Source organism: Myxine glutinosa, chromosome 5 (assembly GCF_964187855.1).
Source record: "Myxine glutinosa chromosome 5, kmMyxGlut1.1, whole genome shotgun sequence".
NCBI lineage: Eukaryota > Metazoa > Chordata > Myxini > Myxiniformes > Myxinidae > Myxine > Myxine glutinosa.
Genome location: NC_136265.1, coordinates 198457842 through 198479932, shown reverse-complemented (window position 1 = coordinate 198479932; position 22091 = coordinate 198457842). Strand labels below are relative to the sequence as shown.

General features: G+C 44.7%; 1 protein-coding gene across 2 annotated transcripts in view; it reads left to right on the top strand.

Annotated features, from left to right (window-relative positions):
* The window catches only part of LOC137416815 (diacylglycerol lipase-beta), an 89987-nt gene extending 68349 nt beyond the window's left edge, over positions 1 to 21638 (top strand). For both annotated transcript variants that reach the window (XM_078779334.1, XM_078779333.1), the window contains exons 10-16: positions 2421 to 2498; positions 2870 to 2950; positions 11472 to 11599; positions 19000 to 19068; positions 19202 to 19274; positions 19779 to 20089; positions 21125 to 21638. In XM_078779334.1, the coding sequence (XP_078635460.1) occupies positions 2421 to 2498; positions 2870 to 2950; positions 11472 to 11599; positions 19000 to 19068; positions 19202 to 19274; positions 19779 to 20089; positions 21125 to 21311 (927 nt within the window). In that variant the 3' untranslated portion in view covers positions 21312 to 21638. The remainder of the gene's footprint in view (positions 1 to 2420; positions 2499 to 2869; positions 2951 to 11471; positions 11600 to 18999; positions 19069 to 19201; positions 19275 to 19778; positions 20090 to 21124) is intronic.
* The last annotated feature ends 453 nt before the right edge of the window (positions 21639 to 22091 follow it).

Sequence of the window (22091 nt, the reverse complement as noted above, 5' to 3'; positions counted from 1 at the left end):
ACTTCATAGCACAGCTGTTGAACAGCCGTTTTGACTGTCAGTGATTAGCCAAGGGGTACTTGATAATTTTAATGAGCTGCACGTGATGTCTTGATATTGGCTTTAAAAAGGCCAGTGCAAAATGGGCATTTTGACCGAAAAATTTGACCATTTTGACCAACTTCAAAAGGACCGAAAACGCAAAAGAAACGTACCACCTTTGAAACCTTTAAATGTAAACAATAACACTGCGTGTAGTAAATGTGTGAACTTATTTGTGGACAATAGTGTACTCACTGTCAGACAAAACAGTCACTTATGGTCACTTGAACCTTCAATGGTCACTTCATAGTACAGCTGTTGAACAGCCGTTTTGACTGTCAGTGATTAGCCAAGGGGTACGGGATGATTTTAATGAGCTGCACGTGATGTCTTGATATTGGCTTTAAAAAGGCCAGTGCAAAATGGGCATTTCAATCAACATGCCACGATTGTCAAGGGATCAACGGCAGCGTGCCCTGGGCATGCTGCAAGGCGGACTGAGCTACCGTGAGGTGGCACGTCGCCTTGGCTGTTCACACCAGGCGATATCGGCCCTGGTGGACAGACACCCTCCACAACTCTGCAGATGACAGACCTCGATCAGGGAGGCCAAGAGTCACCACTGCAAGGCAGGACAGGCAGATGGTCCGAAGTCACCTGCGGGATCGATTCCGTCCAGCATCCCGTGCTGCGGCAGAAACTCCGGGGCGTGCAAACCCACGGATCTCCAATGATACTGCACGAAGATGACTGCATGACTATGGCCTGACTGCCAGAAGACCATACAGAGGCCCCGTGATGACGGCTGCCCATCGCCTCAACCGACAGAGATGGTGCCAGCAGCATCAGCGGTGGACCTTGGCGCAGTGGAACGAGGTCGCTTTCAGCGATGAGTCAAGGTTCTGTGTGGACAGTCCTGATGGGCGTGAGCGTGTCTGGAGAAGAACTGGCGAGCGATATGCCGATTGTTGCGTGCGTCAAGCCAACAGGTGGGGTGGCCCAAGTGTGATGGTGTGGGCCACCATATCAGGCCGGTACAGGACGCCACTGGTGGTTGTGGATGGGAATCTTAACGCCCAGCGGTATGTGGATAACATCCTGCAACCTCATCTGCTGCCATTCCTGCTAGACCACCCAGAACTGAGAACCTTTCAGCATGACAACGCTCGGCCCCATGCTGCCTGCTTTACCACTGCATTTCTCCAAGGCGAGAACATCAACACCATGCAGTGGCCTGCGCTCTCCCCTGACCTGAATCCCATAGAGCACCTGTGGGATGAGCTTGGGAGACGCGTAGTTGGCAGGGCCAGGACACGGGCAGAGCTGCTTCAGACATTGAGGACTGAGTGGGAAAGAATCCAGCAGCAATCCATCCAAAGACTGGTAGGCAGTATACGCCGATGATGCACTGCCTGTATCCAAAACAATGGTGGCCACACACGCTATTGAAAGGGGACTGACATTGCACCCTGTGCTGTTCTGTACTGTAGAACAAACTGATGAGATGGTGTATCTTCGTCAAAAACTTGACATGTCATCAATAAAATGCCAATGTTTCAATTAGCAATTGTTGGTTTGTTTTATTTTGTACTGTTACAATTTTATTACATTTCAAAGAAGTGGTAAGTTTCTTTTGCGTTTTCGGTCTTTTTGAAGTTGGTCAAAATGGTCAAATGTTTTGGTCAAAATGCCCATTTTGCACTGGCCTTTTTAAAGCCAATATCAAGACATCACGTGCAGCTCATTAAAATCATCCCATACCCCTTGGCTAATCACTGACAGTCAAAACGGCTGTTCAACAGCTGTGCTATGAAATGACCATTGAAGGTTCAAGTGACCATCCGTGACCGTTTTGTCTGACAGTGAGGACACTATTGTCCACAAATAAGTTCACACATTTACTACACGCAGTGTTATTGTTGATATTTAAAGGTTTCAAAGGTGGTAAGTTTCTTTTGCGTTTTCGGTCTTTTTGAAGTTGGTCAAAATGGTCAAATTTTTCGGTCAAAATGCCCATTTTGCACTGGCCTTTTTAAAGCCAATATCAAGACATCACGTGCAGCTCATTAAAATCATCCCGTACCCCTTGGCTAATCACTGACAGTCAAAACGGCTGTTCAACAGCTGTGCTATGAAATGACCATTGAAGGTTCAAGTGACCATCCGTGACCGTTTTGTCTGACAGTGAGGACACTATTGTCCGCAAATAAGTTCACACATTTACTACACGCAGTGTTATTGTTGATATTTAAAGGTTTCAAAGGTGGTAAGTTTCTTTTGCGTTTCAGTATATATATATGTATGTATGTATGTATATATATATACCTCTCCTGCCCCTTTATTTCTTCTTCATTCCCCTCCGGTGTCATTATGTGCTTTTGCACGTGTGCACATGCCAGGATCTCCTGACGGATCTCTCTGCAGAATGTGAGAAGCTGCAAGTTGAAAATGTTGAAGGAGACTGCTATGCACACAAGGTGTGGCATTTGGGGGAGGGTTTTTATTTTCTTTTGTGGATTGGGGTGGTGAAAGACTTCACCATTGTGGGGAAAAAACGAATTTGTTTTTATTTGGTCCAAAAAGACGTATGACATAATGGTTGAAACGCATCTAACAGTTGGTCCTTCATCACTCGCATCACAAAACATCAAAGTTGAACATGAATAAATGAACAGGAGAAGAAACCTATCCACAGTAGAAGTAACTATTTGATTGAGCTCTGAAATATAATACAATAATTATTTGACTTTAAGCCAGACGCGCTATATGGTCATAATTTATTGTTTGGGAACATGACACCACGTACTTAAATTTTGTTTTGTTTTTGTATCTTAATGTTTCTGTGCAGGGCATGGTGCAAGCTGCAGGTTACATATTTCACAAACTGGTGAAAGAGGGAATACTGAACGATGCCTTCCGCATAGCCCCTGTAAGTTTGACTCGTCGTGTTTGAAACTTTGCTCAATCTCATATTCATTTTCTTTGAGCATAACATGTATCGCATTCTGTAAGGTTTGCTTATTCTCCACAACAACAGCCCTGTTAATGTTTAATTAAGGTTCTGACATCAGGCTGTCGAGGACCATTTGTAGTGTAAAGTCGACGTGCCAGAGTGGATTGGCTGCTGGATTAGTGGAGATTATCTTGAGGCTAATTGGCAGAAGAAGGAGAAGATGAACAAGTGGAAGGAATGTATGGAGACAAAAGGTCTGAAGGTGAATATCGGAAAGATGAAGGTGATGGCAAGTGGTAAAGCATGTGGTGAGGTGGAAAGAACTGGGAAGTGGCCATGTGCTGTGTGCAGGAAGGGTGTCGGAGTGAACTCCATTCAATGTACAATGCGCGCTGAGTGGGTTCATCAAAAAGTAGTGGTCTGAGAAGGGTCATTAACCAGTGTGGCAGCTACATTCAAATGTAAGGAGTGCACAGAGGGAGCTGCATATGGAGGAAATGTTGAGTTGGATCTTGGAGACGGCGTGAAGCTGGAAGGTGTGAAAACATTTTGCTACCTCGGAGACGTGCCGAATGGAGAAGGTGGATCAGACTCCAACGGTTTCTCGAGTGAGATGTGCATGGAAGAAGTTTCGGGAACTGAGTGGCGTGCTGATGAGGGAGGTAGTGTCGTTGAAGCTGAAGGGAAAGGTGTATGCTGCATGTGGGAGAAGTGTTATGATTTATGGGAGCGAGACATAGGTAATGAACGTAGAACAGCAACGAAGGCTGGAAAGGGTGGAAATGCGAATGGTTCAGTGGATGTGTGGAGTATCGTTGAGAGAGAGGAAGACAAATGATGAATTGCGAAAAATGATGGGAATAGAGCCTGTGATTGATGCTGTGAAGAGAATCAGGTTGAGATGGTTTGGTCATGTGTTGAGAAAGGATGAAAGTGACTGGTTGAGAAGAGTGATGGAAATGAATGTAGAAGGAAGTAGAGGACGGGGAAGACCGAGAAAGACTTGGCTAAAGATGGTGGAAGAAGAAATGCGGGCAAGGGGGTTAACAAGAGGAGATTGGGAAGATTGTCATGGGGACCGCAAGGCTAACCCCTGCTCTAGCAGGGAAAATGGCCTTAAAATGCATGTTGTTGTTTGTTGTTGTAATTGGCACCATTTGTTCCAAATGACTGGTTTGGGGACCAACTAATTAGGTTTCCTCTACATGAAATGTAGAGGAATACCTATTATTATTCCTAGAGTTTTTCTTATTATTCTTCCACCATATTTTTCACCTCCGAATATTTTAAAAATAATGTTCTCAGCAACCGTTGGTCCGATTGACACTAAATTTTCAACAAGTGATTGGCATGATTTTTTGCAGGAGAAAACATGTAGAATTTTTGACTGCTAATTATGACGTCGTAGGTCATGTGGTGCGGGCGCCATCTTGTAGAAAATACCTTCAACTTTGCCCCTCTAAAATCTCCAAAACGGCTCAATGGAAAAAAATGGACTCATGGCTCATTTTAAAGAATTCTGCAATGGGACCAAAAAACATGTTTATTTAGGATATTAAAAGTACTAATGTTATGAAGTTAGAATTCGACAAATAGACCTCTTGATGCCACGAATATGATATTTTTTTTCCATGACCTAAGAGAAAAAAAACAACTCAGAATGCAAAAAAATTCCACGTCATACATCACATCGATCGGCCGCCATATTGTTTTTCGTCAAAAACACTAAAACCCCCTTTTCTCCGCAACGGCTACACAGATCGAGCCCAGACGTTGCAGGTAGAATCACATACCCATGACAAACAAAAAGTTCAGTGAGCATGACGTCATAAGTCACATGGTTTAGGAGCTATGATGTTTTGAAGCATAAACCTTTAAAACCTAGCTCCTCCCTCATTTTTGATCCTATTGAATGGAAACTTCAGAGATGCGTTCCCCATATCAGTCTGCTAAAATGACCTTGTGGAATTTGCAATAGGTCACATGGTTTGGTAGAGATCACTAATTGAACGAAAATCTTTTTAAAATTATATCTCTTGAACTCAGAATGCATTGATCGACGTGAAACTTTATAATAAAGAAGGCATGAAGTGGAACAAGTGTGCAAAATTTAAAGATGATTGGATGTATGGTCTGGAAGTTAGAAGTTATTTTGTGAAGAAGAAGAAACTCCACATGAGCTTCTCAGGCCATATCAATGATTCTGGCTCTGCGATTTTTCAGGTTTATTTTCTTTAAAAATCAGTGTCTTTGCAATCGGTGGACCGATGGACAGGAAATTTTCACCATGGAAGCGCCTCACCATGTAGGATAATTATGACGTCACATGTCACGTCGTACGGCCACCATCTTGGAAAAACCGAAAAAATTTACACCTCCATATCTCCAAAAGCGTTGTGTAGAAAAGATTGAGACATTGCTCATTGTAAAGAACTATCCATGGAGAATAACCCATGTGAATGATGATGTCATAGGTGCCTCCATTATGATGTCATAATTCGACAAGTACAAAACTTCATCCGATCAGGATGAAATTTCTTGAGCATCATCTTGGGATAAATTTATGGGGGGAAAAAAATGTGAAAGCAGGGTTGTATCAAAGCGGAATTATATCAGAGTGTCCAATGAAAGCGTGTCCAATGAAAGCGTGTCCAATGAAAGCGTGTCCAATGAAAGCGTGTCCAATGAAAGCGTGTCCAATGAAAGCGTGTCCAATGAAAGCGTGTCCAATGAAAGCGTGTCCAATGAAAGCGTGTCCAATGAAAGCGTGTCCAATGAAAGCGTGTCCAATGAAAGCGTGTCCAATGAAAGCGTGTCCAATGAAAGCGTGTCCAATGAAAGCGTGTCCAATGAAAGCGTGTCCAATGAAAGCGTGTCCAATGAAAGCGTGTCCAATGAAAGCGTGTCCAATGAAAGCGTGTCCAATGAAAGCGTGTCCAATGAAAGCGTGTCCAATGAAAGCGTGTCCAATGAAAGCGTGTCCAATGAAAGCGTGTCCAATGAAAGCGTGTCCAATGAAAGCGTGTCCAATGAAAGCGGGGTTGTATCAAGGCGAGGTTGTATCAAGGCGAGGTTGTATCAAGGCGAGGTTGTATCAAGGCGAGGTTGTATCAAGGCGAGGTTGTATCAAGGCGAGGTTGTATCAAGGCGAGGTTGTATCAAGGCGAGGTTGTATCAAGGCGAGGTTGTATCAAGGCGAGGTTGTATCAAGGCGAGGTTGTATCAAGGCGAGGTTGTATCAAGGCGAGGTTGTATCAAGGCGAGGTTGTATCAAGGCGAGGTTGTATCAAGGCGAGGTTGTATCAAGGCGAGGTTGTATCAAGGCGAGGTTGTATCAAGGCGAGGTTGTATCAAGGCGAGGTTGTATCAAGGCGAGGTTGTATCAAGGCGGGGTTGTATCAAGGCGAGGTTGTATCAAGGCGAGGTTGTATCAAGGCGAGGTTGTATCAAGGCGAGGTTGTATCAAGGCGAGGTTGTATCAAGGCGAGGTTGTATCAAGGCGAGGTTGTATCAAGGCGAGGTTGTATCAAGGCGAGGTTGTATCAAGGCGAGGTTGTATCAAGGCGAGGTTGTATCAAGGCGAGGTTGTATCAAGGCGAGGTTGTATCAAGGCGAGGTTGTATCAAGGCGAGGTTGTATCAAGGCGAGGTTGTATCAAGGCGAGGTTGTATCAAGGCGAGGTTGTATCAAGGCGAGGTTGTATCAAGGCGAGGTTGTATCAAGGCGAGGTTGTATCAAGGCGAGGTTGTATCAAGGCGAGGTTGTATCAAGGCGAGGTTGTATCAAGGCGAGGTTGTATCAAGGCGAGGTTGTATCAAGGCGAGGTTGTATCAAAGCGGAGTTGTATCAAAGCGTGTCGTATCAAAGCGTGTCAAATCAAACCGGGGTTGTATCCAAGTGGGGTTGTATCAAAGTGTGTCTGATGAAAGTGGGGTTGTATCAAATCGTGTCCTATGAAAGCATGTTCAATGAAAGTGGGGTTGTATCAAAGTGTGTCTGATGAAAGCGGGGTTGCATCAAAAGCGGGGTTGTATCAATGCGGGGTTTTATGAAAGCAGGAAGGCAGAGGAAACCGGTCATCACTGCCAGCAGTTATAAAGTGGCAGTTCTAGTTATATTTCTTTCACTATCTGTTTGTATTTTTGAATTTGCTGTTGTCTGCTTAGCTGATTGCACAGCCTTCCAAAACGTATGGTTTCATAATTTCATCCTTTCTGGACGACATGACTGTCAATTCAAATGAATCACTTGTATTTATTGAAGCCTTGCACCTGCCAATAGATCACCTAACTTCTGCCAATAGGTGTTTCTTACGACTCGCAAAGTACATGCGAATGGCTGGTAAATTTCCTAAATTTTACTTTTGGAACATTAGGCAAAATGTCATGGCAACATGAAGGTGCACCCACCTGCCTTCACATTGCCTCATTTTAATTACACAGTGAATTTACACTGTCTTCACCAATTTCATGATTACCATTTGTCACCAGCCACACAAATTGTGCCTCACCTGACCTCTGCTTTTAGTCACTGTTGCTGACACAGAGAGATGTGTACTATGATGCGCTTACTGTTGGAGAGCAGTTCCAGGTTCCAAACGATGAACAGATTGGGTGAACACCACCTGTCATGGCAGGCAAGATCCCTACGACAATTCTGGGGATGAACACTCCCTCACCCACACCCATGTCGTGTGCATGTATCACAGCATTGCTTGACTTATCCAGCCATCAGAGCCAGACCTTTCCCAAAATATGGATATAGCTTGCCGGTATTCCTTGCTCATCACATGGTATAAAGCTAGCAACCAAGTAATATGTTCCCAAAAATACTGTCGTGTTCAGGGCCGGGCTGAAACGGGCTTTATATCCGAGGCGTTTCAAATTATGGCGATTATTATGCTCGCACACGCAGGCTGGGGAGAATCACGAGAACGTTGTCTCTTTTCAGACCAAATGGAGTTATTCCCAAAATAAAACCAGAGAAAATTAATTCAATAATACCTATATACAATGAGGTAAACAAGGAGGTAAAATAAATCCTATAAAATCTAAGGCGCCTCGCTCTCCAGTCAAAAGCACAGATGGGGGTGAAGGACACAGCCGGGCGACTTATGTTGTGTGGCAGCGGGGGAACGGGAAGATAGGTATGGATGAGGTGATGGGCAGGACGATGAGACAGCAGGCAGGTGAAAAGGTGAGGAGGAGATGAGCAGGACGATCAACAGGCAAGGGAGGGAAGATGAGAACAGCACCAAGGCCAAGGCAGGCAGGATGACCTCCTTAAAGCTCTCCTCCTTAAAGCTCTCCTCCTTAAAGCTCTCCTCCTTAATTCTCCTCAGAACACCACAATTCTCCTCACCAAAAACGCAAGCTCCTTAGCACACTGTTAACTCTCCTCACTCCACCGAGAGCACCTCAGCACCCTGTTCCCACTCCTCCTGGCTCCTCCCCCTTCTCCTCAGATGTAGCACAAATCCTCTTGTGCCTTTTTGACAGTGCCTATCTCGTCTCCATTGACAACCCACCACCCCTCCAGGCGTTGGGTTCCACCTCCTTCCGGGGGACGATCATAGCTCCTTGCCTGGCAGAATCTCATAGCTTTCTGCTTCGTTCTTCTGGGCTGGTGCAAACTCTGTTCTACAGAGATATCACCTGGTCCGCCCGGTGGATGTTTATATGAGGTTTAACACACGTTTCCTTAACTTTAATCCCTCTCTATCTTATCGCAAACACTACCCTCGTATCGTGCACATTCAAACACAATCCTTAAGCTAACATGTCCCTGCATCTTTGTATCGAGATTTGCTTCCTACTCGCACATGGTCCATACTATTCTATACAGCTCTATCTCTTCTGAGGTAACCTCTAACCCCCTCCCCTCCCCTCCTCCCCTCATAAACGTAACAATACTATTCTTTTTGTTTTTTTAGCAATCAAACTCCACGATTAACCTTGACTCCAATCTCTCCCCTCTTCCATCTAAAATATATGATAATACATTTTTATGGTATTTTGCCTGAAGGCAGGTTCAGTGTTGCCAAGGATTATACTTGGTGGTTTGCCTTTACCTACTCGATGGTAGTTAGGGCAGGAATGTAGAATGGGGCCAGAGTGCCAACAATAACGTGGCTACTTTTCATGAAGGACACCACAGGATTTTTAACCTCCACCAACCATGCGCCAGCAGCCGAGACGCCCATTTGACATCCATCTGAGTGGCACACACATTGACTTGCCTTGATTTGGAGACACCAGGATGACAGTTTTTAGCTGGGCCGAGATTCAAGTTCTCAAACGAGACACCTTTGCAGGGTCAATATCAATGGTTTACTCAGCCAAATACAGGGAAGAGCTTACAGTTGTATTTGCCCTTTGTTGTGGTGCTTATTGAAAACGACCAAGCTGGGAAGATTTCCTATAACACTTAGAAATGTGACATCGGCTTAATTCTTTGGTGCCAACACTTCACTTTTGCTTCCAATGGTCCGCATGGTAATGCATTGTGTTTGCATCATGTTGTCATGTACAGTCTTTGCTGCTTATCTATTGTCGCGTCGCCCAACGATTAAGACCACTGGGTGACGAATGACCGATCGTTTTTACTCCCGAGGCGGCAGCCCGAAAATTGGCGGTACTTTTTATGGCGCGCATGGGACGGAAAGCAGCGAGTTGCTTACGTCAACAGAAGCCACACCGGTTTATTCCCGAACCCACGAACAAAGAAACACGACACAACAAGTAAAAAATTCCGCAATAATGATTTAATGAAAGTAAATGTAATGCGAAGTATAGGTTGAGGTAAAATAATCGAAATTCCTACTTTGAGGATCCTCGACTCAGACACAAATACGAACAAGGGGAAAGATAAAATTAAAATAAAATGTTTCCTTTTAGTCGGCCGGTACTCAGCTCTGGTCCAAAATGCGTTTAGGAGCTTGATGGTAGCTGCAGCCGGTGTAACCACTCGCGCAGGAAGCGCTCCAACAATGGCGCCAGGAAGCGCAGGAGCGCTCCAACAAAAACTCGCGCAGGTGTAACAACTCGCGCAGGAAGCGCTCCGACAAAAACGTTTTGATGTCGCACGTCAAACGCCCAGGCATGAGCAAGCAGTCAAAACGGCCTTTTTCGCTTCCACCGCCAAGCGCAAAGCGCCTCTCAGCTCCCCTAAAGAGCACCACCGACCAATAACACCCCTTCCTCCAACGTCGCAAACGTTCACACAAAGCTCCAAAAAGTCTCCTCACAAGCGCACACGAGCCAGCCGCAGCCAAAAAGCCAGAGACAAATGCGACCTATCGAGTGGACTTTTCTTCCTCCCTCCTCGAAGCGTCTCGCTCTCACTTCATCCCGACCAAACCTGAACTTTGGGGGGTGTGGCCTGCTGGTTACGATCTTCTGGAGGCTGGGTTTAGTTTGGGAGCCTGTTTGTTTGGTGTGTTTGTCCTTAAGGCGTGGCCTAATTGCCGATCGGCAATGCCCGAGCATGGTCGGCGGTTCCGGTGGTTTAATGTGTTTTGCATGGCCGGCCTTATTGTAATTGTAAAAACAAGGAAAAACCACCGAGGGCAATCACATCCTGGGGGAAAACTCATCTTAATCCCTATCTAATTACCATAGCTTCACCCCTCGTGTGAAGACACGTAAACAACTTAAGCTCCAGTTTCCCTTCTTAATACATGGAGATGTCTCCTACTAGGTCCATGCTATCCCTATACAATCCTATCTGTACTATGGTATTTCATCATCTACCCCCACAAACGTAACACTATTCTGATTATACCTTTCCTAAAACCAACATAATTTGATGGTAATCATTTCTTTTTATTTATTTATTTATTTATGTTATTTTCCTTTTCTTGTCTGCTGATGGCTGTGACAGTGCTGCTGATGGTGGTGGGTGGTCTTAAAAGGTTAAGATAATTATTTAAAGTGAGCAATTATATTTGATGCATTCTTGTCTTGCATCCCAGAATAACATAAAATAGGAGAACATACTCGTATTTTGAATAATGTAGGAAGAAAAATGCTTGGTGGCTTTACGTTTTAAGATGGTTCACTTGGGATCTTAAGGTCATGAGTTGAAACACCAGCTGTGCCAAAATAATGCTAGATGGGGCGCGACTCATTCATTCATTCCTTCCAAGGTCGGAAAAATGAGCACCAGCTTACCAGATTGTGTCCCCTGGCCAAATTAACTGCATTGGCAACCTTAAATGTCTGACAGCACGAAGAGGATGAACTATTACAAATATATTGCTGTTGCAGTGTGAATGTTTAGCGTTCACTGTTTCAAGCGTTTTTTTTTTTTGGTTTTGTTTTTACTTTTTCTAAAGGCTGAGAGGTGGCAACTTCAAAGTGCTAAATAATAACCCAACATTTCTGACTGCTTGGTTTATGGTGGACCGTTTGGTACTTTGAATAATTTTCTCATAAATTGCTTGTTTCTCAGCATGTCGAGTCACAACATTCCAAGTTTGTGTGTTTTGTTTTGGCAGGATTATAATTTGGTTATTACAGGGCACAGCCTGGGGGCTGGAGTGGCCGCTTTGCTGGCTACTCTGCTGCATCCGCTGTACCCCAACCTGTGTTGTTACGCATTCGCCCCCCCGAGTGGGTTGGTAAGGTACGTCTGTATGTTGATGAACCTGTCCTCGCACCACTTATTTAGGCCGTGCACTTACTAGTTTCTTATCATTTAACCCAAATTCCAATTTCGATTCATATTCGTGATTATGATATCAAACTAATAATAAAATTGGACTTTATCTAAAAATTACTTTCAAGATGCTTGTCACCCTCAATCGAAAGGTTATTTGCTTTGGCCTATTGCTTCATTATATGTTTGCATGCTTGTACAGTCATGGTCATTATTCTGGCTGTCATATCTGCCGGTGCATTGTCTTGCTTTGCAATTGTAGTCAGGGGAAGGATTTCCAGCAATGTGGTTGGAAAATTACCCGTGTGGATTGTGTTGAAAGTTGGCAAACAACAGTATTTTTAACATAACTTAGTGGTGCCAAATCCAGTAAAATTGTCTGCCAACCTCAATTTGGACGTTTTGATCCCCAAATACAAAAGGAAATTTTCAACTGCTCTTCCCTTTCGCATCCTTTGCTTCTCTTCCTCTGACTGACGTCTGGTTTATTCAGTGTAAGCAACATTCCCAAACTTTCAGCTTCCACTGGGTGGCGGTAAAGGGCAGCTGTTTCCCAGGTGTTGGTGTTATTACATTTTTTTTTTTCATGGTGGCTTTGAGGACGTCTTTAAACGGTTTCCTCTGCTCGGCTGTTGTCTGCTGCCCTTCTCTGGGGGAGAAAGAGAACCTGCTTTGAAAGGCATGGGGCAAGCACCCAAACAACATGCCCATTTTATTGAAGTTCATGGCGTTTGACTGTGGCCTCAATGCTGATTTTGTTGGCTTTTGCCAAGATGCTATATATTTTTTTATTTTTTTATTTTTTTTGTATACTGAATCGAGGCTCGTGAAAGAGCTAACATTTACTTCACAAACAAATCAACCAGACAAACAAAATATATAAAAAGAGGGAGCGGAACACAAGATGGGGAGAGAAGGGGAAGCACACAAACACAACATTTGAGAGCAGGGAGATGTGTGGAAGGGAGAGGGCTTGGGGGGAGGAGGCGTGGAAAGGGGGGGGGGGGGAGGGAGAAGTATAAAACACAAGGACACCAAGGACTTCCAAGGCAGAAGTTGGTATTTCAAAAAAGTGGAATTGGGGTGAAATTAGCAGGGGTAGAAAAGATCAAGGTTTTGGATGGGGGAAGATAAGAGATGGTGGTGAACAGCTGTTTTAAAGACCTGGAGGGTGGAGTGGTATTGAAGAGAGTGAGGGAGTTTGTTCCAGAGGTGGGAGAAAAGAGGAGTGAAGGTGAGCAGAGAGTCTTGATTTTGGCAGTTTGACCATAAGAGGGTTGCAGGCAGATCTTGTGCGACCTGTAGGAATATTTGCGGGACAGAGCCCAGAGAGAGCTGGAGGGGCAAGGCCAGAGAGGAGTCGGTAGAAGACGGAAAGACCACCAACCTGCCTGCGGTGAGTGAGTGAGAGGCCCTCGGAGTTGGCTTCATCGCGGGAGATTCCAATGATTCTGAATGCTTTGGTTTCAACAGCGTGAAGACGAGCTACGTGTGAGGCAGGAGCACCAGCCCAGAGGGGAGAGCAGTATTCCATTGAGCTGCGGATGAAAGCCTTGTATGTGGTGAGGAGCTCAGGTGTGCCAAGGAAGGACTTCGCACGACGGAGGATGCCCAGTCGGCGACTGGCTTTGGAGGCCAGATTGGAAATGTGGTTTTCCCAGGAAAGATCATGGCAGATAGTGAGACCCAAAAGCTTGAGTGACAGAACTTCTTGGAGAGGATTATTCAGAAAGTGGATGGGAGGGCTTCTACCGCCGAGGCTTCTACCTCCAGGCTTCTACCGCCGAGCTGGTCTACGGCCAACCACTGCGCGTCCCGGGGGAGTTCATCCCCGATGCCACCGGCCCCTGGTCCGCGGCTCGCCAACTCTCGGTCCTCCAGGAGGCCGCCAGGAGATTTGCCCCGGTGCCCACGTCTCATCATGGCTGTCCTCAACCCCATGTCTCCCCAGCGCTTCGCACAGCGGAGTACGTTTTTGTGCGCCACGACGCGCACCGGGGACCACTCCGGCTGCCGTACGATGGGCCTTTTCGGGTCTTGAGGAGGGGCAACAAGTCGTTCGTCGTCGACATTGGCGACATTCAGAAAGTGGACGTCTGCTCAAACTGGCCCAAGCCACAGAGATAGCCGATCAATCTCCCTAGACCTAGAGCAACCCATAGATCCATCTAAGATGTTGTGCTCTTGCCTTTCTGGATCTAGTACCATGCAGTGTTTCATAATGTTTACCTCTGCTACCGAAGGTAGATGGAGGTTATGTTTTCACGTCTGCCTGTCTGTTTGTGAACAGGATCCCTTTTATTTTATTTTTTTTATTTTTTTTCCGTACATGGGCTAAGGCTCGTAATAGACCTGACACACACACACGAGACAAACACTTAACAGCCACTGAGTTTGGGGGAAGTGCCGTCACTGCTGTCACCTCCCGGGATACTCTGGGTACCAGTGACGTCATAACAATGGCGCCGCTTTTCTCACCGTACTCAGCGGGGCATTTCCTCAAAGGAATTTCCTCCTCCCCATGGATACCAACCGATGGGGAGTGTCCATCCGTTATCCTTTTCAAGCAAGGAAGCAGCACGTACCATTTTTAATGTCTTTGGTATGACTTGAACCGGTCCAAACCGGATGGGTATTTTTTAGGAGACACCATCTCTTTACTAGATGGCCGTTGGCTCCCTTTGGGAGCTCATCCACCTTTTCCCAGGTGTTGTTTTTTGTCCTGGCAGGGTGTCACAGTCACCATCTCCACGAGCAAATCTAGTGAGGGGTGTCAGTTTAGTCGCCGACAACCCGACCATGCAGCAGGTAGCACTCACTGGCTCACATGTTACCTGTGGCAATCCCAAAAGACTGACCTGACCAAAAAGTCTAAAACCAAAAAAAAATTAAGTCCTAAAAGTCTCAAGTTGTGGATGCATTCCTACACAATTTGGTGGACAGGTTGGGTGTGTGATGAGGACGAATTGATTTGATTTTGGTGAAGATTCGAATCTGGATAAAATAATTTTTATTTTTTATTTTTCCAAGTTATTCTTCACCATTGAGTGATGGGCCCAAAAACGATATACTGTATAGCACTATGTTTCAAAAAACTGTGGACGATTTGTGCTAAAATTAGGTGGATGAGTTGGTCCGGCAACAAGAACAAGCAGATTCGATTTTAGGGTGTGAGAGTGGGATGCAAAACTGTTCAACTGCTCAGCCTGGCAGAGTGATGCACTCTACGGAGTTCCATTTTAGTTTTTTACCTCCGCCACCAAATCCTCAATTTTCGTCCGATTGACTTGAAATTTGAATAGGATTTTCATATCAGCTAACTGAATTCAACCACTTACTATTTTTGAGGTCAACATAGGCCAAAGGTTAACCACTTTTCTCAAATTTCTAAAATCCTCAATTTTCATCCGATTGACTTAACATTTGAATAGGATTTTCATAGCTTACTGAATTTAACCACCAACTATTTTTTGAGGTCAACATAGGTCACAAGGTCAACATAGGCCAAAGGTCAACCACTTTTCTCGAATTTCTAAAATCCTCAATTTTCATCCGATTGACAAACTTTGAAGAAGATTTGCATATCAGGTCACTGAATTCAACCCCAACTATTTTTGAGCTGGCCTATTTTGACCTTTTGGCCTATGTAGGCCAAAACATAGTTCAAAAGGTCAACATAGGCCAGCTTTCTAAAATCCTCAATTTTCATCCAATTGACTTGAAATTTGAATAGGATTTTCATATCAGCTAACTGAATTCAACCACTTACTATTTTTGAGGTCAACATAAGCCAAAGGTCACCCACTTTTCTCAAATTTCTAAAATCCTCAATTTTCATCCGATTGACAAACTTTGAAGAAGATTTGCATATTGTTACGGACTCGGCCTTAATGGTTGTTGTTATGAGTATTGTTGCTGGTTCGAAGTATTCTAGATATTATGCTTATTGTGACTTAAGGGAAAGGGTTGTTGTGAGTAAAAGATTTAAAAGCGCTCCTGGTAAAATGTGGCCGGAAATTCGGACCGAGACCGGAAGAGGTGGAGCGAAGAAAAGGAGGTGGGAGGAGATCGGAAAAGGAGGTGGTGGTTGAAGCTCCGGGCCGAGCGTTTGCCGTACTGGGCGAGGGAACTTTGCGTCCTTGAAGGGAAGTTCGGTCGATAAGAAATATCGCCGGAGTGCGTGGAGCCGGTGTCGTCGGGTATTCTCCTTGAGGTGCCGGAGGATCCAGGCCTTGAGAATCCGGGTTGGAGCTAAAGCCGTCCATCATCTTGGCCACGCGAGCACCCGGCCGTGAACCGGCTTTCGTCGTGTCGGCTGGACATTATTCCCTGGTGGATTGCCGGGAACGGCTGTGCCAGAAAGGGACACGTGAGAATTATACGGAGACTCGCGGCTTGATCCGCAATGTGTACGTCGGAGCGCATCTTTGTGAGGTTCCTCGCCACCGCTGTGTTGCTGGGGGCTGAGCACGTGACCTCGGGGTCGTCTCGCTCGTCCCCGCCTCCATTGACCACCGGGCCTCGACTCCCCAATCGCGGGAGCGCACAGACATTGGGACTTCGCCTTGGAGGGGAGAAGAGACATTGGGGGAGGTGCCTGCTGTGAGTGGGGTTAAGGGGCTTGACAGGGATATTATCGTAAGATTTGAAAGTAGGGGTGATTGCCCCATTGCTGTATGGCTCTTGGTGTGTGATTTATAATATAGTATGGTTTGCTTATAACTTGGTGTGGTTGCATCATTGGTTCGGCTGTTTCATTTGCTGGTTCCACGGAGGGACGTTATCTGCTGGGTTTCAACCAGGGATAACACATCTTTCTGCCGGGGACCCTCTCGGGGTTCGGAGGTCCACCGAGACCTGGGGTAAGGGGGGGGGGGGCCCGTAACAATATCAGGTCACTGAATTCAACCCCAACTATTTTTGAGCTGGCCTATTTTGACCTTTTGGCCTATGTAGGCCAAAACATAGTTCAAAAGGTCAACATAGGCCAGCTTTCTAAAATCCTCAATTTTCATCCAATTGACTTGAAATTTGAATAGGATTTTCATATCGGTTAACTGAATTCAACCACCACCTATTTTTGAGATCAGCATAGGCCAAAAGGTCAACATAGGCCAAAGGTCAACAATTTCAAATTTCTAAAATCCTCAATTTTCATCTGATTGACTTGAAAACTGATTAGGATTTGCATATCAGCTTACTGAAACGAACCAACTATTTTTGAGGTCACCATAGGCCAAATTTCTAAAATTATCAATTTTCATCTGATTAACATAAACTTTGAAGAAGATTTGCATATCAGGTCACTGAATTCAACCCCAAACTTTTTTTGAAGTCAACATAGGCCAAAATGTCAATATAGGCCAGCTTTCTAAAATGCTCAATTTTCATCTGATTGACTTGAAATCTGAATAAGATTTGCATATCAGCTTACTGAAACGAACCACCAACTATTTTTGAGGTCAACATAGGCCAAAAGGTCAACATAGGCCGAATTTCTAAAATTGTCCATTTTTATCCGATTAACTTGATTTGAAGACTATTTGCATATCAGGTCACATAATTACCACCCATTATTTGTGAGGTCAAAAGGATGCTCTACAGAGTGCCATTCTACTTTGTTCTCTTTTGCCAAGTGTCGCTCTGAGTGATTTTTCATTCTGTCTGTCTGTTTGTCTTTGTCTGAATGTATGTCAGTCGCCTACAGGTCATAATTTTCAACCGATCTTCACGAAACTTCATCAAATGGTAGAGTTGGTCATCAGCAAGAAGCCTTTTGTTTTTGGAGTCAAAAGGGCAATAGGTCAATATAGGCCAAAGGTCACCAAATTTGTCAAATTTCAAAAATGCTCAATTTTCATCCCATTAACTTGGGATTTAAAGAGGATTTGCATGTCTGGTCACTGAATTCAACCATGTCTGGTCACTGAATTCAACCACCAAGTATTTTTGAGGTCAACTTAGGCTAAAGGATCAACATAGGCTGTATTTCTAAAATCCTCAATTTTTATCTGATTAACTTGAATTTGAAGTGGACTTGCATATCTGGTCACTGAATTCAAGCACCAACTATTTTTGAGTTAAACATAGGCCAGATTTCTAAAATGCTAAATTTTCATCCGATTGACTTGAAATTTTAAGAGGACTTGCATACCAGGTCACTGAATTCAACCACAAATTATTTTTGAGGTCATCATAGGCCAACAACTTATTTTAAGGATTTCGCAAGTATCGTGCTATGCACGATATATATATCTTTGTTTGTCTGTCTGTCTGCACAGAATAAATATGATTTTCTCTGCAACCGTTGGTCCGATTGACAGGAAATATTCACCATAGGTGCGTCTCCTCCTGTATAATTATTTTAATGACAATTATGACGTCATAGGTCACGTGGTTTGGCCACCATCTTAGAAAAACCGAAAAACTTTGCACCTCTATCTCTGAAAGCGCTGCAAAGAAAAAATTGAGACGTGGCTCATTGTAAAGAACTCTCCATCCAGAATAACATATGTTAATGATGAGTTAATGCATGTTAATGATCAATGAATATGTTGATGGTAATGATTTAATCCCTGGTGTTGGGCTAGCGGCTGGGGTGCCGGCTTAGGATCCTAGGATCCTGGGTTCGAATCTCGGTCGATCGCTGAATTAACGCCAGGGGGGTTGACTCAGCCTGTCATCCTTCCGAGGTTGGCTAATTGAGTACCAGTTCACTGGTAATTCCCTGTTTGTCGTTAGAGGCGGCAAAAAGGGTTGGCGTCAGGAAGGGCATTCGGCCGTAAAACATTGCTTCAAAAAGGGGACCAAAAAACAACAACAACCACGGTTCCCGGAAAAGGCCAACCCCTGCTTTGCAGGGAAAAATGGCCTCGAAAGGTGGTTATTTATTATATATTATAATGATGATGTCATAGGTGCCTCCATTCCGACGTCATAATTCGACAAGTACAAAACTTCATCCGATCAAGATAAAATTTCTTGAGCGTAGTCTAGGGATAAATTGGTGGAGAAAAAAAAATGGTGTGGTTCGGCCACCATATTTGTTTTAACACAAAAGCCTTTAAAAAAACACTAAAAACACGTCCTGGCGAGGGTTTGCAATCTCTGATTGCTCTTTCTTGTTTTTAAATTGGGAATGTGATGTCTGGATGCACTGAAACCTGAACCGTCTCTTCCATCAATGGTAGTTGTCCTCATAATTTGCACATTGCTGTAGGATTTGCCATCATGTGATTACATTTCACTTGTAATGACAGTAGGTTGATTTTTGTTTGTTTTTGCTACGATAACATACTCCTTGAATACTTTTGTAGAAGTTTTTGTTCGCCGGATGAACTAATGTTGTATCCTTTGTTCTATCTCAGTCGATCTTTGGCCGATTACGGAAATCGGTTTATTGTGTCACTGGTCGTTGGAAAAGATGTCGTTCCTCGGTAGGTGTTCGCCGTTTGCCCAGTAGTAGGCATGATATCTTAAAAGTTCTTATACTCATTACTTCCTTATCTTGAATTTGCGGCTCTCATATCAATCCTCTCATCAATTTGCTTAATGTGATGACTTTTCCAGGCTAAGCTTGTCAAGCATGGAGGACTTGAAGCAGAAGATTGTAGAGATTATTGCAAGGAGCAGCAGACCAAAGGTGCATTACATGGTCGAAAGCTTCACGCAAGGATGATTTTTGTCTGTTCTAATTCACTCCTCACCTTTCCCCGTCACTCATGATTTCCCATTCCCACTCCCTCCTCCATACTTCCCCATTTCCTTATATCCATCTTCTCCCCCGACCATCAACCATGTCACATACATGTTGAGATAATTACTCATGTGTCTGGAGTTGATCACAGACAAGCTGGGTTGAATGGCTTTTCGTGTGCTCAATTAGCTGTGAAATATTTTAATGTTTAGTTTCTATGAAGGAAAACGTTTGTATTAGTCTAACCCCCGCTCTAGCAGGGAAAATGGCCTTAAAATGCCTGTTGTGTGTTGTTGTTGAAACGTTTCAATGACCATGGTAGTTGTACAGTGTTCATGCAATTGCACACAACATGGGAGTATCTGTGGCAAAGTCATTTTGAGGTATATATTTTTTATTCTTTTATTTATTTATTTTGCTCGCCTCATTGTCTGTCCTTCACTTTTGCAGTACCAGATCTTGTTCCGTGGATTTTGTTATGAAATATTTGGCAGCTGTGGTGTCGAGTACGACGAATCTCCGATCCACCACAGCAGCCTGTTGCAGCCCCTGCTCGCACATCAGGACTCGAGTGAAGACCAGCCTTTGGTCTGCACAACCTGGGGTGCCTTGGCAGGGGGCAATGTAGACAGATGGCAGTCGCACACAGGCCCCTCCTTTGGCGAATCACCTTCAGCCATTGAAAGTTCCCTTATCACACAGCGCCCAGCACTCTTCCCTCCCGGAAAGATCCTCTACCTGTCGGTTGCCGAAGAGAAAAAGTAAGTGGTCTGTCTTTGGGTTGCTAAGAGGTGATCTGAAGCTGTTGGGCCGAGGAGGAGATGGAAATTGGGACAAGGGATACATATAATTACATATACACTTCATGGTGTCGCTGTTCTAAAAATAAAGTCCCAGCTTATTTTCGCTTTAAAGCCTTTTCTCTGCTTTGTGCCTTCCCAAAACAACAAGCCTTATTTTCCACCCTTCTTTGACACCTTTCATCCCTTTGAGATCGTCTTTTAACCTTTTAGCTACTTGGTGTTTATACAGCTGCACATTACACCGTCAGGAATTCCAGTAACACGTTTAAAACCCACTCTCACCCCGCTCAAAGGGGAGCCCTTAAATTGCGACGTCTTTAGCCTGGTGTTGGCTTCGTGGTTAGGGTGCCGGCTTGGGATCCTAGGATCCTGGGTTCGAATCCCAGTCGATCGCTGAATTAACGCCAGGGGGGTTGACTCGGCCTGTCATCCTTCCGAGGTCGGCAAATTGAGTACCAGCTTGCTGGGATGAATGATCACGGTGTGTACCCCGGTTTAGAATAGGTACACCGTATCCCTGCGCATCGTAAGAGGCGACAAAGGGTTGGCGTCAGGAAGGGCATCCGACCATAAAAACATTGCCTCAAAACAGGGAACCATGATTGTCATGGGGCCCGCAAGGCTAACCCCCGCTCTAGCGGGGAAAATGGCCTTAAAACGATCATTCATTCATTCAACCCCTTTATAACAATCCCACCGTACAGGAGCACTAGAGTGCACATGCAAAGGCCAATCGAGTTCAGCCAAAACTGGTGTTTAGGAACACTTTGTGCTTTAGATTTATTTATTTATTTATTTTTTTTGGTATAAAAGATCGAAGCTCGTGAAAGAGCTAACATTACTCAAAATTATACAGAATTATACAGAATGTGTTGATATTCGGTCACTGCAAAGTCGCACAAGCGTAGGTCATGGAAGACATCGATAAGTGAAGGTAACGGGTTAATGGAGGTGTGCATTTGTTTGGAGTCTATTTACTTTGTTTGTTTCCAGGACCTGGCGATCGGAATGCCGTTACCAAGCCAGCTGGGAGGACGCCATGGCCTTCCAAAACATCCGCATCAGCCCGAGGATGTTCACCGACCACACGCTGCACACACTCGTCCTCGCACTGGACCAAGTGTGCCAGGCAGCGCATGGAGAAGCCGTTCGAGACGCGAGCCCAAACGACTCTCTATGAGCCTCCAAGATCGTTGTACATCACTCTTCCTATGCAGTGCGCTGTCGTCATGAGCTCGAGCAGAGTTGTGTTAAGACGCGTTTCCGCTTAAAATGGAGGATCGGCCGTTTTTCTGAATAGCACCCGAATGCCAAGTCGGAGTAAAATTTGTGCACATTGCGTAACTTTCCAGGAAATATTGCCAGTCTAAAAGTACAAGAGCAAGCACAGGCCTTTGGTTCCATCCGTCAAACACGAAGCAATGAAAATTGAACCGGGACGCCATGTCGCTATATTCAGGACATTTTGGTTTCTCATCGGATTTTAAAATAAACTTGCTCCACATTGTTTTTGTGTTCTTCCTGGCATGCGGTATTTACGACTCCGATCATTTAAAAGCGAAAAGAGGAAAGCTCACCACGTCTGTGGAAGTTTGTGCATGCTGCGTCGGAAGATCAAACTTTGGTCTGTATGGGTAATTGGAGCATTTCGACTGCTTCGTGTGGAGCTCAACCAGCTATCCGTGTCCCGTTATTCTTGTGAAATATTTTAACCAAAACTTGTCCATGTGCCGACTTCGTGTAATTCTGTGTGTACACGTGCAATTGTAAGTGTTGAGCGGTGCAAAGTGATGTTTACCGATTAACCTTATGTTTTTGATGCACTCATACTTGTGCCAAATTATTATTATTGATTTAACAGAGACGGGGGTGATGGGGTTGTGGTGCGATGGGAGGATTGGAGGGAGAGGCGGATTGGTGGGGGTGGTGGTGTAGGTAGGTGAATTGCAGTGTGTGGTTG